The 24,858-nt window shown below is 38.5% G+C and overlaps 1 protein-coding gene across 2 annotated transcripts in view; it reads left to right on the forward strand.

Annotated features, from left to right (window-relative positions):
- Positions 1 to 24,858, forward strand: part of LOC105432303 (UDP-glycosyltransferase UGT5) — a 70,763-nt gene that overhangs the window by 21,199 nt on the left and 24,706 nt on the right. The window contains exon 3 of one of the 2 annotated variants that reach the window (XM_011647048.3): positions 19,074 to 20,882. The exons of the other annotated variant lie outside the window; for it this stretch is intronic. Coding sequence (XP_011645350.2) covers positions 19,074 to 19,371 — 298 coding nt within the window. The 3' untranslated portion in view covers positions 19,372 to 20,882. Of the gene's footprint in view, positions 1 to 19,073; positions 20,883 to 24,858 lie in introns of those variants that run through there. 2 annotated transcript variants of the gene reach the window in all.

Here is a 24,858-nt window from a genome sequence, read left to right on the forward strand (position 1 = left end):
TTCTCTGTCGCTCTCTCGCTCGCTCGTTTCCGCAAAGAATAAGAGTCCTGAGCACATTTTGCCTCTCGAATAAATCCGGCCGGAAGAGCCGTGGGTGAGCAACGGCGGAAATATCGTGAGGGGGCGGCGGGGCGGTGGCAGAGAGGAAGAGGAGAATCGTCGGAAGTGGAGTTCGTCGAAAGGGTTATTCGTTCGTGGGAAAGAGTAAGAACGAGAACAACATGGCAATAAAGTAGACAAGGTGAGGCCGGTAACGCGAGATAGAGAAGCGCGGGAGAAATGTCTGAGGGAGAGAAACGGAATCGTGTGGGTGAACGGTGGGGGAGAGTTCGGGGTGTCGAGTTAACTCGACGACGGAGCCGCACTACGTTATCCCTCAGCCGTAACCGAAGAAGAAGCGCAGAAGAGAGTCTGAGGGATGGGAAGGAGGGTGGACACGGGAGAAAGGAAAGGGAGAGGAAAAGAGGAGCAAGAGGGGGGGGGAAGGGGGAGGGAGACATGGTACCTTACCTCCTTACAAACTGCCGAAACTTTGACTACCGCTGCCCTTACGTGCCAGCTTGCGCTCCTAAGTACATACTACCCTCATGGCTTTTGCGGTGTGCGTACGTGTGTCTATGTTCTGTACGTGCGTGCGTGTTAGATTAGATGAGCAAGTTTGATGTATGTGTGGAAGCTTGAAAATGCGCGCGCGCGCGCGCGCGCGCCATCCGGTACAGTGCGCTTAAGTAACGCCTGCGAGTTATCGCGCGAGCTCTACCCCCCGTGAATGGGGGTAGTTTGGAGTCGAATTTGATTATGGGTCCAAAGTACTTTCGTACTTCGCGGTAGAAGGAGAAGCGAAGAAGAGCACGGTAGGAGAGAGCGAAAGGAACGGCGAGAGCGACGTTAAGGCGCACTGGTCTCATATCTCGCGATACATCCATTCAATCTCCTCGTACGTTACGGCTTTCCCTGAGTTAGCTGGGTCACCATCGCGCGTCGAAACTCGTTTCTTTTTCAACGACGAAATATGAGTTAGCCGGCGAATCTGAGAGAGGAAAATTGTTGCACGATTTTACGTTTGTCCCATCTCTTCTCTGCAAAATTGAATAAAATAGCGCGCTGATTATGTTCAGAATATTACCCCAATTTAGCAGGGAGAGTTAGGCCAAATCTGAAATTCAAATAAGAATCGAGGGGGATAAGTTCCCAAAAGTTACGGTCTCTGATTGTTTGGAAATTTGGTAGATTTCACTTGAGATAAAGAAAAATCCAAGAAGGATTTTTGTCGACCCTTCGATCGTTCTCTAATTTGCCGTATAAGCTTCTTTCTTATAGAACGACGCATTTCCGTAAAGATTCTCATTCTAACCTGGAGGGATTGATCTGCTTTCTTCCCTAAATTTAATATTTCTCTATCTTCTCTTTAAAAAGAAAAAAATTTATTATTTTTATAAAAAAATTATTATAACAATTTATATAAATTTATGTAAGTTTAAAATGATCATCTCAAATAGTCGATACAGATATCTTGGTGATATTTGCGATTTATGCTAGTTTCATGCTAGTTTTATGCTAGTTTTATTGGATAATTAACTTTCGCGTCATAGAAAATCTTTTTAGATTGTTGCTGATGAAAGAGAAATCTGTTCCAAGTTTCACAACAATCAAAAGCGAGTTGGATCTTTACAAGAGAGTAATGAGTTTGCAAATCTTCTTTTCAAAGATTTTTTACGACAACTCGAAGCGAGAGTTTTACGCAACTTTGTTCAACATCGTTTATATTCAAGATTATTTAAGAATATTACTTGGCAAATTAGATTGCGACTTCGCGAATCTTTTTCAATGGTTTCTAGAATCGCATGTCGCGGCACAGATATTATACATCACTTGTAATTCACGAGGGAATTGTAAGGCCAAGTTGACTTACAAGCGCAATGACGCACAGTGATCTTCGGGAATTGAACGGCCACTTCGCGTCCTCCTGGCGTTTGCAGAAGCCAGGAAAACCGGGGAAATGGGAACACGAAGGGCAAACGAGTATCTCGGAGTTATATAGCATTGGCACGAGTCACGGCTCTTTCGAAAAGTCGTAAACCGTACTCGAGACCGTATTACTGTAATACGGCCTTAAGATCGTGCTGATTATATTTATCACTTGTGGAAACGCGCGGACGTTATCTTCCAGCTTTTCGTAGTAACGTTGTGTTCCGGTAACTGCCTTTTGATCAGTCTAGGATTCTCGCATGCGCCGCATAGAAAGCATCTTGGAAACATCTTAGACGAATAGCGATATATTCGGATATATAATTCAGTTCTCTTGAAGATACTTGATATTAGACGCAGCTTTCACAAATATTAATGTACGTTTCTTCGATTATATTTCGAATGCTTTCACCATGTAACAGAACGCCGAATTTCGTTCACAAAAAAAATCACAAAGAATACCGTTGAAATTTTTGCGCTCGAAATATTTTAAATTTTGACATTTTTGACGTCTTTTTTTTAATAAGTAATTTACTAGAAATATGCTCTTCACGGAAAAAAATAGATGAATGGACATCGAGAAGCTGGAAACGCTTGCTCGTGTTCCAAGGATATAAATCACGTACGCGCGATACAAATCACCTGTTTACGCGCGTGACGCAATCGTTTGTGAACACGAGAGAGAAATGCGCGTGCTAAAATCCAGCTTATCCAGTTATTTTCATGCTTGACCAAAATATCGAGCTAGAATATGGCGACCTTCTGACAAATGACAAATATCGAGTTAGAATTTGACGTGCGTCTAATGACAGATGGTAACCCCGTTAACCCCGAAAATATTAATTATTTTGTGTATAGAGAATATTAACTTATCGAATTTATTTAATATCGCAAGATTAGCTTTGTCAAAACTTTGATGTCGATGAAATATTGTTTGATACGTCACGTATCGATGCTGCATCGATATATTGCAAAAATTATCTGTTGGTACCGATAAAAAATAAGTGTCTTGTGCTACCACGTTGTTCAAGGGGTGTCGATCGAGGTGATTAAAGCATGCATACCGCATCAATGCTGATACCGATACCCCGATACCATCAGAAGCAAGCGTGCCTACTTGCCGGGTCAGGAGAGTCAGTGCTCGTAAATCAACACCAAGCGGCAATTAAGGCGGCGCGCAGCACGGGAACGAGAGAGAAAACGAGGGAGAAAGAAAGAGAGAGAGAAAGAGAGAGAGAGGGGAGAGAGAGAGAGAGAGAGAGAGAGAGAGAGAGAGAGAGAGAGAGAGAGAGAGAGAGAGAGAGAGAGAGAGAGAGAGAGAGAGAGAGAGAGAGAGAGAGAGAGAGAGAGAGAGAGAGAGAGAGAGAGAGAGAGAGAGAGAGAGAGAGAGAGAGAGAGAGAGAGAGAGAGAGAGAGAGAGAGAGAGAGAGAGAGAGAGAGCGAGCAACGCTTTTGAATCGCTCGACAATTTTACATTACTCATGCATGTAACGTTGTTGCATTCGACAATTGGGGCGGCTCACGCGACGTTAAAACGATGTGCTCGCAACGCGGACGCGTTTAACGACAGAAAAAGAAAGAGAGGAAGGGAGGAGAGAGGGAGGAAGGGAGAGAGCGAAAGAGAGGCGATTCCGTCTCGTTCATTATTTCACTCGTAATGGCTGGAACTGACAATTCTTCGCTTTCGTGTCTGAATCGCCATTGTGACCCTCCCTTGGGTAGATCCTCTCTCCCTTTTTTTTCCAGTAGCATCGATAAAGTCGAGACACGGGATGCGTTTCCAGACAAATGCCAGAGAAATGTCGCATGCAGATAAATGACAACACGTGTAAATAGCGTGTCACAAAAATACATACAGCTTGTATACAATAATATAACTTTGATCATAATATAAGATAATTCCGGACAATTGTGACAAATTTAGAAAGGTGTTAAATCTTAAAGGTGTTAAATTGAACAATTTTTATTAAGTAAGTTTTAAGTAAGTAATTTAAGTTAAGTAAGTAATTTTTGTTAAATTTCGTGTCCGGTGATGCCGTAAGGTGGGCTAAGTGTTTAAACTCCATCGAACAGTGTTGATGACTGCACATTCTTTATTCCCGATAGTCGTGCGATGTAAGCTTAATCATTGTATAAGTCCTAGTTAGTCGTCTATTCTTTATAAATTTATAATACTTTTGGAATTTTCCAGAGAGTGCGTTAATCAATACACCAGATGCAATGCTCGTAATGAGATTAAACTAATATTTCAAATATTTATTGTAATAAATTTAATTGTAATAAAATTTATTGTAATAAAAAAAAAATTAAATTAAGAATCAAGTAATATTTTTACGCAAATTTTTACAGAAATCAAACAGCATTCAATAAGACTAAATTTGACGTTTAATATCTTAAGGAAGCATCACCGAACACGGGTTATTTAATACAAAAATCATTTAATTTAACGAGACTTAATATTCCCGTTAAGTTTGTCATAATTATTTAGGAATCAGCATGTACATTTAACAATAATCCATTATATTATTATTGTCATTAAAATGTAGATATTATTATTGCAGATTATGCTACTAGTCGGATTTAGTCAATCGGTAGTTCGCGCGCTGATCAATGTCTGATTATTACATTAGTTACTCCACTAATATTCCTATTATTCCAAACATAATTTTCTCATTAACATAGCAAAATGTATCAACACCTCTATCGTTAAAACAAATACGCAATCATCTGTGTGCTGTATTTGTATCTTATAAAACCGGAAATTATAACGTGCGAAAACTGATACATTTGCATTTGTCAGACGTATCATCCCTGCACTCGCGCATGGAGCTTAACGCGTTTTAACGTATTGATCCCCGCTTTTATCGTATTCGTTATTCAGGACTGATAAAAACATTCGAATAGGTACCTTGGAACGTCGCGCACGTAAGAACGAATGGATTCGAACGAGGCCGATTTAACGATGATCGCGGACACGTCCGCCGACAATCTCGCGTTACTAATGCCGCCGACGCGCCGCGCCGCACCGCGTCTCCTCCATTTGTCCTCCATTATTTCACGCGATATGTTTATTTTTGCCGGGCCGTTGCGTCCGCCGATTTGTATTCACATCTGTTTCGCGAATTTGTTGGAATATCGAATGCTCACTCGATCGTGTGTATCCGTAATTATATCGGTCCGCCAGCGGTAGCGGCGAAGAGGAAACATTGGCGATGCGCGACGCCGCATTGTTTAAATAATTTTATATTACAAGTGCATCCTATATTCCGCGACAATAGATATACGCACACGTACACAACTCTTCCCCTCCTCCCACCAGCGCGATGCGGAATTTCCTGTACGGCAGGTACACCTGCGTCTCGTGTACCTTGTTATTTAATCCTAAATGCATTTGGCGTTATCGCTATTTAATCGCCGGTTTCTATATTTAGTGGAAATTTACGAAAGTTTAAAATTACGTTAAAAAAGAAGAATACAAATGGGATATCAGCTGTTGATTAAAAGCCAGAAGCACACGTGGAATAAATTTTAAAAACGAACAGAAAGCGTGTCAGCGCGAATGGGAGCGTGAAGAAAGATTTTTTTTCTATTAAAATTGCGAATATGTATTTATACCGAATCTCTTTACTCATTCACTATTGAAAAAAATAATTTCTGTGAATATTTAAAAAAAAAAGCATTTTTTTTTAACATTTTTTTTTAAACTTTCCACGATAATTTTGCATTTTTCATTTAAATTTATTCATTATATACTTTTATTAAAAATTGCAACGGAGACTTCACAGTCAACATGCATTGTAGGGATTCGTACTCGTGACGTCGTCCTTTCAGATAAGTTTGTAAATTACACCTGCACGTACACGTGTTCACGTGTACGCGTACACGCAGGCATCCGAGTCTCGCAATAATTAATTCTTTCCTTCGTATAAAAGGCTGCGGAAGTGACGGCGACAGCGGCGGTATGTAAAAGCCAGCAAACGTTTCACCGCAGCGAGAGGCACACGTCATGCATGGAACATCAAGGATCTTCCTCTATAGCGACGGCTGGCGCACGCGGAATCGGTACTCTTTTTCCGTTTTTTGTTTTTTAGGGTACCATAGAAATTTTATTGCGCACACGACGAGTAATATCCCATAAAAGTACCCAGCCCACGGTGCGCGCAATACCGCCGGGATGCGCGTTTAGGGTACCACGGCAAATTCGTGACACGCATCGAAAAACTCGCCGTTCCGCTGATCCCCGCCGAGAGTCTCATCGAATTCTTCCTTTTACGCGTACACAACCTGACTTTATTCCACTCTGAACAATAAAGCGATGTTGCAAAAGGGACCGACAGCGCATACACGGCGCTTCTGCTTTATCAATACCTCTGGTTAAAACCGATAAATTCATGTATGTGTGTGTGTGTGTGTGTGTTTGCGTTTAATCGATTATATCAATCAATCTCCCATTTTCAATGCTGTCGTAATACAAATTAATAAAGGAAATGATGGAGAAAAGCTAGTCATGTGAAATTTAATTACGACTGATAGATGCACAACGAATTCCGTGATTAAATTTTCTTTTATCTATTATTCAAATCTTCTAATTACATAAGTAATCCATTGAAACTACAAATAAAAGATAGTGTCAATACAATATTTAATTAATTTGAAGGAAGAAAATAGCTGAAAAGTATCATTCAAAATTTACCGTACGACCGACCGTATTTTTTTAATTACATGCCTCAGTTTTTTTGCTAAAAAAGATTTTTATATATAATGATTATACAATTATCGAAAACCTTTATTGGAAATCTGTCTAGAATGTGTTCGTGATTTGGAAAAACCGGAAGCGACAATCTGTCCAGCTTCCGTCCTAGCTTTCCATCCTATAATCATGATTGTGAGTTTGCAGGGCAATCGCCCGGAGTTTGTAGACGAAATTCGTCGCAAAGTTTGCGGCGTGCGACGAACAGACCACGCACCCTCGCAAATAATAGCGCACCCGCGGTTGTTTAGCGGACATTGTGCGGCGTAATTGCCTGATCGAAATGATTTCGCACGGTCCCTTCTGACGAAATTCCATACGGCCGCTACGGCCGTAATTCGGTAACCCCGTTATTACCGTGCCGACTCGGAACAAGCTACACGTAGCTGGTAACATCCCTCTTCTCTCTCTCTCTCTCTCTCATCATCTCTTTCTCCCACCCTCTCTAGAATTGTACCGGTAATTTTATGTCCGACCAGCGTATTCGCGCGAGTTACATCCAGCGGCGTTTTAATTGATTTACGATCTCTCGGTCATTAAAACATTTTGCGTTAGAATATGGATCTTCATCATGCGCTAATCAACGTAAACACTAAATTCGTTAAATTAACGTTGCCTTTCTCACAAAAAAGCCTGTTATTATTTTTAATATTAATATTATTATTATTAAAGTGTCGTGTATTAAATACTCTGGTTAAAAAACAACTAGTCCTTGTTTAAATAATGTAAAAGAAGTTTACATCAAAGCGCCAAAGTAAGGTATAGAGTTATATAAATGTTTAACTAATTAATTCTTATAAGAAAATTAATTAATAGAATTTTTTATTTAATCTTAAGTTCGGGAGTATGCTTTTCAAATCTGAATAATAAAATTACTGGATGGTCATATCGAATACGTTCGATATAACGCGCAATACGATCCGCTGTCAAATACGTTCGCCATATTTGCACGAGCGGCTTCAAAGGGCATTCATTTTCCCTTTGTGCAGAAACTCGCTTTCTTCTTTTATTTCGGCGAAAAGATCGCGCAGGTTTTATCTTCGGAAGAATATTCATCCTCCATTCCTTACCCTTTTTCTTTCTTTCTTAGTCCTCCGCCGAAAGATTGCGTGGATTTCATCCTCCAAAGGCATATTCATTTTCGCTCTGTATCGGGACTGGCGTTTCTTCACTTCTTTCGCTTCTCGCCGCGCCTTTGATAAAAGATTGCGCGGATTTGATCTACGAATCAGTAGCAAAAAAAAAAAAAAAAGAAAAAAGAAGAATACTAATTCTCCGGAAATCTAAATCAATAATGGATTTAAAAAAGGGACAGATAAGATAAAAAAATATTAATATATAGATAATAATATATAACATTAATATATAATATATAATAAAAAATATTTCTATATAGTGTATAATTCTGAATAGTAAACATTTATTTATCAAATTATTCTGCGATTATTTTCTGCTATTACGTCAGTCAATTATACTCATGTTACAATAATTTAAGTTGTTTTTTTATTTTTAATGATTAACTTTCTTTCTCGAATTAATTTGTAGAACTGAACTTTAAGTTTGGTTAGTTTCCAGACAGGAATCATTATAGTGAAAATATGCACGTCGTGCAAAGAGAATTGCGCGAGCTGCGAGAGATTAGGTTCGTTTTATTTGCGGATTTATCCGTTCGATTACGTGCGAGAGCGAAACCCCGCTATCCAGTTCGGCATCGAAATGGTGTACATTCGTGTGATTACCGCGAATAGATTAATACAGAAAATACGGAAGTGTGACTGGCGATAGAGTTCGTGCATGGCTAGAAAAACATTGTAAGCTGAATTTCGCTATTTCGAAAACGGATTACAGAGTATTTAGCGCTATACAAATTACGTGAATGTTTGAGAAATATTTGAGTTTGCAGTATAAGGGATTTTAACTGCCATGATAATGCATAATTAATGTACTTATATTGCTTATATAAGAGACTTGGATTTTTTATATACAATTTAAAAAAACTTTATTTCTTCTTCTTTACACTCTTAATCTTGATCGCATAATATCTCTAAATTCCAAATATTTTTTTTAATTGAAAAAAAAACAAAACAAAACAAAAAACAAAACAAAAACTCGAATTTAAAAATTCTATACGAGGTTCTATACAAGGTTAAGAGTATATCTGTACATACATAATTTGTATATTCAAATATAATTATACAAGAGATACAGAAATTATATTTGTAGAATATGCTATAGAAAATTATCAGACTTATTATTATATTAATTATATTATTCATTATGAAGAGATAATACATATTTTTTGTACATTTGTAGCAACAATTTGTAGCAATAAGATTTTTGTCGAGGATGCTGGTTCAATATCCGTCGGATATTGAATACGATTGAATCTAAAGTTTGATGCATTCTCTCTTTCGGAACGAAATCCTTTCCCAAAACTTTCTCAAGATGACGTCGGTCGTTTAAACGCGCAAGGGGTCGAATGTCTCTGCGCAACGTTATAAGATATATATTTTCAGATTTTGATCTCATCCCCCACATAGCTCCGCGAGGACCACCGTGCGCTACCCCCGCGACGAAATTTCCCCCGGTCCGCTCCCTCGGTCGCATTACCCGGGCGACTTATCGAGTTACAAAGACGTATATCGCCGGAAAGCGATTGGATTTTCCCGACCGCCGTCTAGCACCCGACGAAGGAGAAGACTCCGGGGAACCAGATCGGTTATATATATATATATATATATTGCCTCCGCAAGTGTACCGGGTGTATCCGATTTTTCCTGACATCAATCGAACTGAAATCAAGTGTGAGCGACAATATATTAAATGCTACAGTATTGCGAAAAAAATATGTATTTGGAATTTTAATAATTTCTGATAGTTTCGTGCTTTAATCCTTTCAGGACGAATGATACATATTTGAATAATTTTCTTTCATTTCCTAAACTTAATTAATTTTCATAAAATTTATAGGATTTGTAGGCTTTATAGGATTTTCGAACTCAGTATAGTGAATGTTCAAAACATGGAAAATATCTAATCTTTAAAAAATGGTGTGATCACACTGAGATAATAATTAATTATCCTTAAATTCGAAACTAAATTTAAATTCTCAAATTTAAAATTGCAATTGTTACATTGAAAAAATAATTGAAATGTCAAAACTTTTTATAATTTAAAAAATTTTAGTTTTTTGATTTAATTTTTTCAATACTTTTTTCGAATTTTATGACAAAAGTTTAAAATGTAAAATTGCAATATAAAAGTTAAAAAGTAAATTTATTATATTAAATTTTGATATTTAAAAGTTATATTCAGTGATCTCAAAAATCTTAGGAAATTGTGTTTCATGCAACAACTTTTTAAAATTATTATATATTATATAATAATTTGGGCGATTTATTTTATTATTTTATTTATAAATTTTAAATGTTAAAATTCTAAAGTTCTGAGATCAAGAATTAAATGATTTCTTTTAGAGATTATATAGATTTAATATTTTATTCCTATCAGAAAGGCCTTGCGTATGAACGCGAAAAGATCTTGAAAAGATTAAACTTGCGAGGATTCTTCATACTGTCATTACTTTTTAAATTAATAATATTGATACTTGTTAATTATTAAAAGATATTTATTTTAAAAAGTTGCCTTTCCTAAGATTATAATTTTCATTTCTAGTTCAATTCTAATTATTTTTTCATTTAGAATCTAAATGTTTTTTTAATTGTAATTCTTTTTGTATATTCGAAGATATCTAGAGATAAACGAGCTCTGAGACACCCAGTGTGCATCCGGCTGGCGTACATGTAGATCTTATGTCCCAGAGAATCTCGGCACATGATAATTTAGAGTAGAATTGGGCGCGGTGTTCGATCTTTATGCATCGGCGACGGTTGCCAAGTGTCCCGCCAAGTGTCCCGCTCAATCTTCCAACTGGAAATACTTATTTGGAGGAGAGTACCGCACATCGGCTGTCTCTGGCGAACGAATTGTCGATAAAGATTGCTGCGCCATTGGCAGCGTCTATGCGCACGGTGGCCGCCAAGCCGCGGGTGGTCGAGAGAACGTAGAAGAAGAAGTGGAGGGTGCGAATGCAATGGCGCGTTATCGTAGCCGGAACAGCGACCAAGATCGCGGTTAGTTAAATGGGGTGTGGGCAGTGAACTAGAAAAATTTATGCTTAGTATAAACACACACTTCCCTCTACACTAATAAATTCGAAATTGTTTTTACTCGAAATTGTTTATTTCGTCTCCGACCTCGCCTCACAATTGAGACGCATTTGCGACTGAATTATTTGCCGAGTAAAGCTCCCGATTAATGGCAGTCCGGCGATAATTGCTCGATCATTTGGCCAGACCTGATCCAGCCGGCTTTATCGCGATTTTGATAAATAGTATAACAATACGCGATCATCGACGACCGAATGAAATTGTATCGTTACCGGTTCGTTGGCGGCTCGTCGTGCAGTCGCCGGTAATTATGATTGAACGCTAATTAAACGAGATACTCGCAGTGTGCATAATTATGAAATTAAATGGATTGAACTACAATAATTTCGTCGGTTCGGTACGCTCGCCAGGAAAATTGCGCAATTATTTTGACCCTCAAAGGCCATTCGGCGCCTGTCATTGAAGTCACCGGAAAAATCGACTTCAATTGCAATGGAATTGGAGTTGAAGTTAAGATGGGAGGTTCCGCTGGGATATCCCGTATATCAGCGAGATATATCGGCAGAATATTGTCGTCGACGAAATTATTGTACGGTAATATAGACTAGTGCAATGGGACAGCTTCGTATCGCGATGCAGTGGGAAACTACGGGAAGAGTCTTTTAACCCAGCTAATCCGATGGGAAAGACATTCGGTCGATGGTCGGTGTCAAAAGGTTGGTTACTCCGGGAACCAGTTAATCTTTTTCTCAACCCGTAGGGACGGACGCCAGTACGTGACTCGCGACGGGACGGGTAAACTTTTATTAAAAATCTAATTGGATCGGAACTCGGACCCGGGGGCCACTCCAGCATCGTAGAATGTGTGCGTGTGAAGAGGAAAGGGTGTGCACGGCGTCGCCGTTCGACTGTTCATGCCGTACAAACTAATCTAAAAAAATGTAGTTAGATTTTTAGAAAATAAAATCGAATAGGATTTCGATAGGATGTAAAAAATCTAAAAACTGGAAGTAAATTATTAGTAAGTAGAATTAAAGAAGTAAAAAGAAAAAGTGATTTTATGAAAGTAAAAGTAATTCTCATCGTTGCTGCGGTAATTAGTTTATTTGGAAAAATCTAAAAAAGAGAGAAGGAGGAAAAGCAAAATTCGTTGAGGATTTAATGATTCATGATTCGCTCATTTTTTCATCATTATCTTAATCTCCTGTGAACATAAATCGTTTCGTGGCGCAAGAAAGGCATTCTCTCGCAAGAAACGATCCTCACCTCATTCATGAAGAATCTGGGATCCCGTGGGCACTCGCCCTGAAGATGCCGCTGGGGAAAGATCTATATGTCCTCTTCGCCAGGATCTGAGGAGGACAGCGTCCGTAAATTCGTCGCGGCTCCTTAACCCCGTCGACCGGCTTCCGACACTTTTTGGCGGTGGCGTATCCCCGTTCATCCTCGTTGCCGCATCTCATTAATCTCGAGCACAATATTTGTCTTTTATCGAAATCACGGAACGCTCGTTTACGACATGCGTCGCGACTAGATTAAAATTCTAGAGATTAAAATTCTCATATCGGCGCGCGATTGAGTTCAATCATATTATTCGATCCATCATTTCTTAACACATCGCTCGTTATTGATGAATTTTGCATTGTACCTTTACTCTTTTCTCTTTTAGAGAAAATTGAAGGCACTTCACCATTCGAATGAAATAAGATGGCTTTGGAATCAACAAGTATTATCATGTTATAGAAATAAGGTTTTGGAATTTCAAGTTGTTCATATTATTTATCTAATTGCAATATAGACAAATTTCGATATAACGAAACGAATATTTTCTTTAGGTATTATATGATATTTCGTTCAGTTCGCTGGAAATGTCATTGTTGCATAACATGGTTCAATCGATATAAATTGGCAGGTAACTGTCGCGCAAAATTCACGTAAATTGGCGTAAAACAAACGCGAGTAAATATCGTAAATATTTGTCGTTAACAACATGACCAACGATGCAACATCCGTTTTTAATTGTTTCGCAGCACGAGTCTAACGAAAGGGTGGTTCAATATTGTTTGCCATGAAAATATTTTTCCTTCTTCAACGCGTTAAACGTTCAACGCGATTGGTTAATCTCGCGCGTATTTTCCGTTTCAAAAAATGGTTTAATTCTAGTATGTAATTGTACTCTTGCAATATATCAAAGTTTATATTACAAATATTATAATAATGTGTAATATATTTATTTAATGGAATACCAAAATATACGTTCATTCGTCAAAATCAGATTGATAAAATAGTGAAATTATTAATGGAAATTACAAACTTTACTCCAAATCGTAGAGTTTGATACAAATCTTTTATACAAAAATTGTCATAGATACTTTTAAAGAAAAAGTGTAGATAATCCATTCGTAAAATACATATGTTGTATATAAAAATAATTAAATAATTTAATAACAACAACATAATAATCAAGATTATTGCTTTTCATTATTAGAAGTACTTCCGAAATCATATTTCCAGCTCACAGCTCGTGGATAGAAGACGATGCTTGTCAAACGCATAAACGTGTGTGCACTCGCGTGCATTACGGGAACTAACACGGGTGCATGTCAAACGGGGCTCGTACCGTTAGCGCGATATTGTAATCGCGGATTTGGGCGCTGTTTGCGTCAGCTGCAAGCATAACGTATCGGTCTTTTCTATTTTTGGTCTACCAATTAGTTTGGCGCACCGCCGCCGGTCATGCGCGCGCGAATTTCCGCGAGTATTTCGCGAGAACGCACAGTTACAGCGATTCGCGAGTAATATCAATACGCGAGCGGACACCGGGAAAATGTAGTCGGTTCATCTGCTCGGTTTACTCCTCGATTCGGTCGGATCGAACCACGATTTTGTATTATTTTTACGCGCGGCGGGGAAAGAAATTGCGGCACACGAAGGCGAAAGGAGGAAAATTTCTTTTCAGTTTTGCCCGAGAAGTCGAACGTTTTTACATTCGAATTTTGATCTTTGTATGAACTTTCGTGTTTAACCGCATCTTAGAAATTTAGTTCTTTAAAACATCCTTTATTTTCGAGCGCTAGCAACTTGAAAAGCAGTTCTAAACTTTAATTAATTAAAAATTCATTTCAAACTTATCAAATTCGATTAGAAAGTTAAGGATGAATACTTCGGGCTACTGCTTATATATGCCGCTTGTGTGTGAAATGTGTGATGAATGAATATGTTATATGTTTTCGTGCGCGCGCGTATACTTTTTCCCACTTGATAAATTTCACGGTATATTTGTTTGAAGCAAAACAAATTAAACTTTCCATCATAAATTGTTTCCAACTTGTGTTTACCTTTCTGTTTCATTAAATAATTTTTATTTTCGCACGGTTATTATCGTCTAGATTTCGTAAATCTGCGTTGGTATGCGGAAGAGCAGGAAGTCAGATGAATATACTTGTTCCTCCGTGTTAACAGCTGCGCGGAAGCCAAACTCCAGTACAAGTACAGTACAAATACTCGCTCGAAAATTATTTGCCAAACCAATTTTTCGATCCATCGAAAAATTTGTTTCTGCAATTCTACGCCAATTTTGACGAATCTTCGCATATAAGTGTTGAAAAAAATTAGAAAAAATTGTAAGATGAGATATGCAGTGCGGTCGGTTTCCTTCCGGAAACCGGGGAGCTGATACCGCCCCGAATCAAGCTCGTCGAATCGCTCGGGAACGTATTTCCGGCGGAAATCGGAGATCGATCATCCGACCGGCTCGTTTTTCGCCATTTTCGCTGGCAGCTGTTCACGGTTCGCGCCCGCGTGCACCCTGATTGCGAGAATGAACGATGTCACTCCCCGGCCGCGGTGGCATTGTAATAATACCGTGTACACGCCAAAAAGTAATTTCGTAATACGATCCGTCGGACGGGGCAACCTGGCGATACAGAGCGTGTACGCGATGAAATTGTTATCGGCCGGAAGTACATCTGACATTTGGCACCGTTACGACTATTATTTAATGCGCAGCACGGAATTCTGCGTCAACTGCGCGCGCGGCCTGCGAATGATAAATATAATTAACGCTCGTATTCGGGAGGCCCACTCGTATAACCGCCATGCGAGAGCCGCGTCGCGTTACAATTATAATTCTCCGGTACGGTCGTTAACCCCGTGCGCATACAGGATAGTCGCGGAAAAGTCGCGGAATCCATGGATATCGGATGCGATGAATCGAGAAGGATATAATTCTTTTCAAGTTTACGCATTGATATTTCTTCGATTAAAAGTGAGATCAGGGATCCGGGGATTTTTGTAAATTTATTTTCGAAAATGTGAATAAATAGCAAAACTTTATTATTATTTCTTATTTAATTTTAAGAAAATTTTAATTGAATTTTACGAGAGTCAGGAGTATAGTCAAAATCATTATCGTTATAAAGATGATTGATGTACCGTCAATCCAAGAGTCATTTTCCTTTTGGTTCGTAGTTATATTTAATGTTCGCCAGAGGATAGATTTTCGCGAGGCCAAAGTGAATGCGCGACACGGATGACGTCGGTCGCGCTAGTGTAAGCATAATGCATTGCCGGCTAGGAAAGTAAGTTGTAACACGCCGGCGGACTGGTCCGCGCGCGAAGTATGAAAATACGTGAGACTTATGAGACTTCGCAGTGTTCCGAAGTTTCTATTACGTCAATTCGGAGAGAGAGTTGCAGGGAAAAACTATTTTCAAAACTTCGTCCACCGGAAGGCGAAAACTTCGTCCGCCTTCCGTCTGCCGTAACAGCGAGTCACGCATCCGATGCGTAAAGGGACGAATTTGTCACGCGAATATACGGCTAACACACCGATAAAAGTTGACACTTTTGTATGACAAAATGTGACGTATTCGTCATTCAATATGATTTGAAAGCTTAGCATCGCGCTTTATACACATCGAATGAACGTTAGGTTGTTATTAAAAAAAAGTCATATTTACTTTACATATTTATACGTATATATTACTTTACATATTTATACATATTTATACGCTTTACATATTTATACGCTGTAAAATTTATTAATTAATCTATTCCGAAATGAACATAAAAAAATGATAAAAATTATTTGAGTTCCCGAGCGATGAGCTCAATCTCGAAAAGGCAATTTTGAGGCAACTTTTAGGCAATTTTAAGTTGTTTTTTTTTTTTAGCGAGATACATATATTTCGAATTACATGTGAGAGTGAGTCTCGTCCAAGAGTGCTGAACAAGAAGGTGGCGGAATAAGCTTCTCCGTGATAGCGTTGCAAGTCGGAAAAGTAAGTTCGCGGCGCAGCGCAGCGCGTCGCGGCAGACGACCACAAGATCCGAGAGAGATATCGTTAGAATTATGATCCCCCGGAGATACGAGTCGGCCTCTAGAAACGGAGATGACGGCGGGAGATGGTGTAACTTCGCGACATCGGCTTCAGTACTTTCCTGACTAAATAATTCTCTCGGCTTCCGATAACAGACTGCGGTATATCTGTCGCGAAAAACTACTTCTCGGCAATTACGAGCGGCATATATCGGCCGCCGGCCTGCACATCCCTATTCCCTGAATTATATCGATGAAATATACACGGTGTCTCCGACACAGCATGGCTTTTCCCTCGGCTGGAAATTTTTCGCAGTGATATTCGCAGGACAAAGGTTTCTCGTCCTTTTCTAGATTTGTAAAAAGCAAACTGCAAATTGAATTTCCGTTGAAAATCTTTCGAGTTATGTTCGAAAAATAAATTAAGATAAAAATAATTAAAAAGCATACTTCAGCTCAATGTAGATATCTCTTTTAATGAATTATACTTACAATTAAAAAAAAAATGCAAATATTATACAATTTCTTAAAAATTTCTTAAATCTTCGGTGATCTGTACGTCAGAAGTCACTTGTGTCTTGATACTATAACAAAGTAATGCTTCTTACAAATACATTAATCGCAATTAAGATGCGCGACACCAAGACACCATGTATATGATCCTTGTGAATCATATCTCTCTTTCCTTCTAATCAGGTCGAAGATAACGCCGTCGTTTCCATTACGGTGTGTCCCGATTGTAATGGCTCCTCGGAACACTCAGATCGCCGTAATTTGATCTCCGTTTTAAGATAAGAACCGTATTAACTGCGCGATGGCGTAAGCCATCGTTCCATCTTCCGTACGCGAACACTTTTCGTTGTAAACACGCGGTTGGACAGGATATGGTGGGACAATGTGATTCTATCGCATTACCGACATTATTAACATTCTGATCACTCGCATAATGTGTTATGATCACTCTCATTTTATGATAATTATGCCTAATTAGATTTCCTTTCCTACCTGCGTCGTAGCTGGAGCTATTATTTGTTGAGTAAAGAGACAATCAAGTAAAGTCAATTCTGATTGTAGACGGAATTACATCAAACTTGATCATTGTATAATAAATGAAGAATACGTTTCACAAAATTAATCTCTGAATTTTAGATTCGTGAAATGTATCTTCTAGGCTTAGATTTATCTTATTCAGATAATATCTTTTTCAATCATGTTTGAGATGAGATAAAAAAAATTCTTTAATTCCGTTTCTTTTCTTTAATATGATTTTCTTAACTGTGATATTTTTTTTTTTCAGAAAGCTAATGCGATGTGTCAAATGGCTAATATATATTTTTTAAATCTTTGGATTTGATCTAAGAATAATGCCGCTGAGTACTTGAGAAGAAGTGAAGTAAATTGGCTGTTGGATTATAAAAAAATTTTTAAACCTCGTGATATTCGTTCAGACAATTAACTCACATTAACTGTCGTAGATGCGCGAGACAATTGCGCGTGAATGCGCACTTGGTACGTCGCGGAGTGTCGGTGTAATACGAAACCGTAGTTAATGTCACACGTTCAATATTGATGCGTCGGCGGTGCTCGGTGGCCGACTGGCGCGCACTCGCGGATAATTTGTAAATGCAAAAAGAAACACAAGCGCGGCCGGCGGAAACGCTCCCGGGTGTGTAGCTAGAAGGTGGATGCGTTTTATACGATGTTAAATTTCGCGCGACGGTCCTACATGCTCTCCGACTCTTTGCTCCCCTGTCCTCTCTTTCGTCTGTCTTCTATCTTCTTTTATCTTCGGGGAAAAAAGTGTATTTTTCACACTCGTTAATTCACGGGGGAAAAATTTTTTTTCACACTGTCTGGCAATTTTCGACCGATCGATATAATTTGCGCAATCTCGCCTGGCTGATGCGATAAATTAATACCCCTTTTCTCTCCCCCCTCCCCCCCGATCTCCCTCCTCCCATAGGTTTTATCTGTGACACTCCTGAAGCATCACGGACGACCGCCGACAGGCGCGGCCCCGAACGGAAGGGAGCGTCGGGGCCGCGCCCAAAATTGATGGTTAATTCAAAACCACCGCGGGGGCTGCAACTGAATTTGAGCGAGGCAAATAACGGGGCACAAGCGGCGCGAGTGACAGGAGAGTTAGGGCTGGTGTGCTGCAATATCGAAGAGAGGAAGGGGAAGCAAGGGGGATAGGATACGCAGGGGGATGGACGCGGCGCGGCGGTGCATCAGGTTGATTCGCGGGCTGTAGCTGTAAACACGAATAATGGAGAGTACCGATCGGTAAATTGTGTGCTCGAGTCCGTTGAGGGTGGTTGCGCGAGCGCGACCGTCCTCCCCCGTCGTCCGTTTGCTGTTCGCGCGTCATTCCGCCCCCTTTATCCTCTCTTTATCCGTTGTCATTGCGAGCTTTTTTGTTCGCAGTCCTACAATCACGGCGCATCTCGCGGCGATTACGCACGTGTATTTGCTCGCTGACCGGCCGACGCGATACGCACTTTTGTCAAACGTGGGATCTCCGAAATCGTCATTCCGATTTGAATGACAAATTTGATCTGATCGATCGGTGTTGAACCGCGATGTCCAAATGCCGAGACTCTCCTCCGCGGATTAGACACAAATAAAAATGGACACTGCTTCCTACGAGAGTTTCAATCATTCCTTTAACGGGGGGGGGGGGTGTATTGTTCCTTTCCAATATTTAATAATTTCCATATATCTGAATCTGAATGCAGCGCACGCAATATAAAAGGAATAAATAAAAGAGGCGGATCGTCTCTTTTTTGCGTTGAAAAGAAAGAAAAACGAAAGAAGTGCATGCATCAAGTATCTACTTCACCGAAGTATCCTTCTCTGCTTTCAGTTACCGTGAGAACGCCCAGAGGCTTTCGAAAGCTTACCGTGATCGACCTGCCGCGCCGTTGGAGACAGCGGTATGGTGGACGGAATACATCGCTCGGGGCAACGGCGCACCTTACTTCCGCAGTGATGGTATAGATATGTCCTGGTACCAGAGTTATTTAATCGACGTCGCGCTCGTTTTGATTATCTTCTTTGCGGTGCTCATCTACATTCTCTTCCGGTTGACCAAATTGCTGCTGTCATTGCTCAAAGAAACGCCCGGAAGCCAGGTTGAAAAGAAGAAGAAGAAGGAGAATTGACGACAGACGACCATATCGCCACGCCAAAAAAGTAATTTCAAGATGGAAAATAGCGAAGAACGAACGCGATGTATGTATAAGAAATGTCCGGGTGTTCGGATTACGAGTTTTCAACGATGAAGACGGAATAATCACTCATCGGACAGAAACAAATTGATCAACGTGAAAAATCCGTTTGTCAGAAAATCTGTTAGTGGAAGGAGATTCTGGCAATCGTTTGTCATTCGTTTGTTCCTTTTTTATAATGCCCGATTCGAATGTTTCATGGGTAGATTTTTATATCTTTTCGATATTTCTATGTAAAGAAGTATGTTACAGCTCGTGTATGTCGGCTGGTTTTAGCTTAATTGTTATCGGCAATTTCCGGAAAGGAGCAGATCTTAAAAGTGGTGTGGAGCAAAGTCGTTTAATTCCTGGATAGTTTGCAGTATTTTATGATATCCAAGTATAACCGTTAACTGAAACTCGTCCGAACAACGCGCAGATGGTGTAAAACTTATAGTTTGCCAGTTTCTGTTTTTTTTATACTTTCTTCCATTTTACGGAAAAGACGGCGGAACTATCCTTCATGTTCTGTCGACTTGCGTCGCATAAAGCGTTTGTTCCTTCGTTCCGCTGCACCCAAAGTTAAAGTTCATTACTTTTATCGCGGTGTGCAATGTGATCAATGTAGGAAAATTCTTATCTTATATTAAAAATTAGAAAGAATATATAAATTTCGAATTAGACGATATATATATATATATATATATATTTCAAATTATATTATATAGTGATGAGAAATATATAGTATTTACATTTTATGATTGTTTTTAATACAAATTTAACAAGAAATATGTATGTACAAGGTATGTACGGTCGCGGCTGAGTATTTAGTATTTATGTGTGTGTGTGTGTATGTGTGTGTGTGTGTGTGTGTGTGTGTGTGTGTGTGTGTGTGTAAATGTGTGTATAAAATAATAAAAATAATCATTTTATAAGCATCAAGATCTAGCCGTGATCGTATACACCTTATATTTCTTGTTAAATAAGTAAAACTTTCCCTTATTGAATTATATATATATATATATGGGGAGTTTTATTTCTGTTATCTTATATTTTGTTATCACGTCTGTTATGAATTTACGACGTAACTAATTAAAGTTGGAGCTATATATTTTTTTAAATATCTCGGTAATTAAATAAATAATAAATTAAAAATCTATCTACAATAGAAATAAATCTTATTGTAATAAATATCACCTCAATCAGGACTTAAAATCTCCTGATTTTCCGAATTTTTATCAGTTCTTTATATATAATATATATAATATATAATATATAATATATAATATATATTCAAAATAAATGTATGTGTTATCACAAAGTTATGTTATTATGATTAAATTATTTAAAAATACTTACTTGTCTTGATTAAAATTATTTTGATGGCAATAGAGTTCTTAAACATTTGTTAAGTAATTTCAAATAGATAGAGAAAATTTATAATAATTACATTATAATTTATTATTCTTTCTTCTATATTATTTATTACTAGCTCTGACAAGGATTTAGAGAGGGTTAGATATATTAAAGGGAAACATTAGGGAGAGAAAGAGAAGCAGGAAACAATGGATGAAAGAGAAAGCGAAAGGGACGATATAACAGAATGTAGAGAGGAAGCAGAGACAGAGGGTGGAAGGGGGAGAGAGAGAGAGAGAGAGAGAGAGAGAGAGAGAGAGAGAGAGAGAGAGAGAGAGAGAGAGAGAGAGAAAGAGAGAGAAAGAGAAAGAGAGAAGCACTGGAAAATCACGAGAGAGAAGCGAGAACAACGGCGGAAGGGAAAGGGGAATGGAAATGCCGCGAGAGCACGGTAGAGAAACATACGAGAGTGAGGCAGCTTTGCGGGCATTAAGGGGTATTTCCCAGGTGGCCGTGTCTCCCACTGCGTCAACCGGCTTCCGCCCCCCCAGTTGCAGCGCAGCGGCAGCGGCAACGGCAAGCAAGAACCACGTCGGGGACTGTCGAGTTTACGGTGGTGGCGGTCGTCGTTCGCAGTGATGCCGCCGCTCTTCTCGTACCACCTGGCTGCAGGCACAGCGACAAGCGAACCTGGTCCCGGCGACACGCTTTCCGCCGATATAGGGAGACCGAAAAGTCCACGATTTCTCCTTAGACGATTTTTGTTTGGTGCGCCAGATTTGAAGATTAATAACGCGATTAACAATGGACTTTCTTTTAATCGGTGTGCATTAATAAATCCGCGATACACGAGCTATTTCAACAATTCTAATTAACGCTTGATTTCACCAAGGTATTTAATATTGGGTTAATTGAAACATTGCGATGAGAAATAGCATCCGATGAAATATTCATCGGGGAGAAATAAAATTTATATTCATCGAGGAATCTCACGTTTGCGTGATTTCACGATCACCCTCTACAACCGTGCGAGAAGCGACAATGGCAGTCGCTCTACGGGGGAACGGCTTCGACGGCGACGCGACAAAGATGGATCGCGCGAGACATCGCGCTGGATTAAACACGATTCACCTCGGATCTCGGCGTACTCCACCGCTTCCGTTTCTCCGCTTCTCCGCGGAGGCGGCTCTCTTGCCTTATCCCTTATCCCTGAAAGCGTCCTCGTAAAGATACGCGAGATGATAAATACCGATTTTCAGTAATGCTGGTTCACGCGCGACGATAATCACCGACTGAGATATTGAGGATATAATCTGATTATCCGAACATTTTTTTCGGATGTCTACATTCAGACAAAATTTTATGCTCCGAGACCATTGCATTTTTATTTATCCATAGCTTCTAATTAATTTTATATCGATCTTTGCCCGGAGAAAAAATGTGATTTAATGACACATTTGTCGCTGACATTTCAACTTCTAATTTTAAACGGGATAACTATTTAAGTTTGTAAAATTATTCAGTTTTCGCGCGGCATTGCATGACACAGAATATATCAATCATAATTAACTTTGCTTGACATCAAATTGCAAATAAAAATAATTTATAGTACTTTAGCTTCGACCATTTCTTTAAATTATCCAAACTGTGCGCTGATTCTACTTTTAATAAAACTGGAATAACAAATACTGTATATCGATCATACGTTTTTGCCCTCTTCATGACTATTATATCTCTACATATCCCTAGATTTTCTTCGTCAGTTGGAAATTTCTTGGTTGCACAAGTTCCCTTCTTTAATCCGGAGAAGTGCATTCTAGTTTTCAGAGCGTGCATCTCCGCGAATATCGTACTTTGTCTTAGTCCTCAACTTGACGAAATTATAAAACTGTGAGAACTTAAATTACATTAAAACAAAAGAGATTTGTGTGTAGAGGAAGTACGATAAATTTCATGAACAGAAGAAGATACCGAGCCACTTGATTATAATCGTTCTGGAAGAAATATTTGCGATGACAATTTGGAAAAAGTATACATAAGTATATTATATGCGCGATTAAGAAACGAATCTTGATGAATGAGATATAAATTACATGTCTAGACCGAATGAGAATTAGACACGCGATTCACAGAAAGCGTCGCTGAGTTGGGTTTAATCATTGTGTTGCGATCATCGCATTCGTTATTTCGGTTGACATGCCGTTGCCATACTTGAAGACATGACGTTTGACATTCACGAGAGAACAACGAGTCGTCAATCATAAATTTCATGACATTTCTTCGGGACAAAGCGTCGCGTTGCGATGCTTTCATCTCGCTCGGCTTGGACTTTTGCACGTGACGTTCAAAAACCCCTTAAAATGCAGGCGACACTTTAATCGAATCACCCAGAGTGGTGTGCCGCAGACGTGCGGCGATTGTCGGAACGGCCTGCACCTGTGCGGTGACTGAATGGCGTTTTTCGACGGCATGAAAGAACACTTTGCGACGTACGCGGTCCAATTTGTTCTTTACCGTCCACCTTCGATAATCCTGGCGACGTTTGCATAAGATGAAGCCGGTAAAACGGAGACTTTGTGCCAGCTGTATCAGCGATTCCATCATTATTCCTTTTGACATTTTTACATATTTTGCTCGCAATTTTCATTTTGTAAAAATCCAAAAGGAACTTTTACGAATTTATTCAATAGAAAAATTTAATTTGCCGTCAAACTTTGCGTTTGTCTGTGCTTTGAATAGAGCTTAAAAATATTATTTTTTGTGCTAAAAGATACCTAGAGAGATTTTATCAAAGGGACGCCTGAAAAAAACGTAGTATAAAAGAGAGACAAATTTTAATTTTATCATGGCTCATAACACCACGGTGTAATAATTGTAAGAATTCGTTAGTCTTGTGTAACCATTGAAAGACTGAATGAGAGCATATTTTCCCTATTCATCTTTATGCTTTGACACGCCGTCTATATTCGCTATGCTTAAAATGCTCGTAAAAGATGCTCGACGTTTCAATGGACTCACAGTGAATACCATCTAACAAAATGCTCCGTGCGATTGCGGTATATGGACCAGCTGGCGTGCAGATAATTTCTGAACGGAACGAAACGGAATAGTAATGTCAAGTCTCTTTTCAATTTATATCCGTCAACGGAGGAAAAATAACTAATCACAAAGAATTTATGCAAGAAAAGTAGCATTTTAGCTATAAAAGAAAAAAAAAAGATTATTTATTCTCTCGCAATATAACAGCATTATAAATTATTTTGATTTAAAAAAATCTCTAATAATGCTTTTCATAACATGTATTTAGATTCTTAATTTTGATGTACAAGAACTGTCATATATTTCAAATATTATTATTCTTATAATTGTTAACTATTATCAGCGGCTTTTATATTTTGATTAAGCAGATATTGACTTTATCTCAATACAATTTATCAATGGCCAAAATTTTGTAAAATAAATTCAATTTAGTATTATTTTGACTGTATTATCCGCTATTAAACTTTGTTTATTTATTGTGCTTTATTTATTTATTTGTTTAATATTATATTTTCATTATTAATTGACATGAAAAGCTAGCCAAATTTATTATTAACTCTGATATCCGTGTTTGACTGAAGGAAACTTTGTGATGCTAAAATGTTTTGATGATATATTATTTACTTTAAAATATTTTTTAAATAATTTTAAATTAATTCAACATCTTTATTATTTGCCTTTAAAAATTTTACACTTTTTAAAAAAATAACAAGTATAACGTGGTATAATTTAAGAAATAAAAATAAAAATCAAAGAATAAAAATATAATTATAATAATAAAATTTTATATATAAATTAATATACATAAATAAAATTACAATTTTAGTCTTTTATATGATGCGCTATGATATTTTCTTCATAATCAAGTTAATCTTGTAATGCATTTTTTTTATAATTTTGCATTCTCGCCGGCGGAATTTTAAAAATATACCTGTAAAGTAGCGTGCTTTATTGGAAGTATATGCTGAAAAAATTTTATGAATAATTGTATAATATCTTGTTTAAGCGGGGAAGTTATGCTATCGTGTAATCATCACGACACGCAGT

The sequence above is a fragment of the Pogonomyrmex barbatus genome, unplaced genomic scaffold, assembly GCF_055798465.1.
Source record: "Pogonomyrmex barbatus isolate J1 unplaced genomic scaffold, ASM5579846v1 scaffold1, whole genome shotgun sequence".
Lineage (NCBI taxonomy): Eukaryota > Metazoa > Arthropoda > Insecta > Hymenoptera > Formicidae > Pogonomyrmex > Pogonomyrmex barbatus.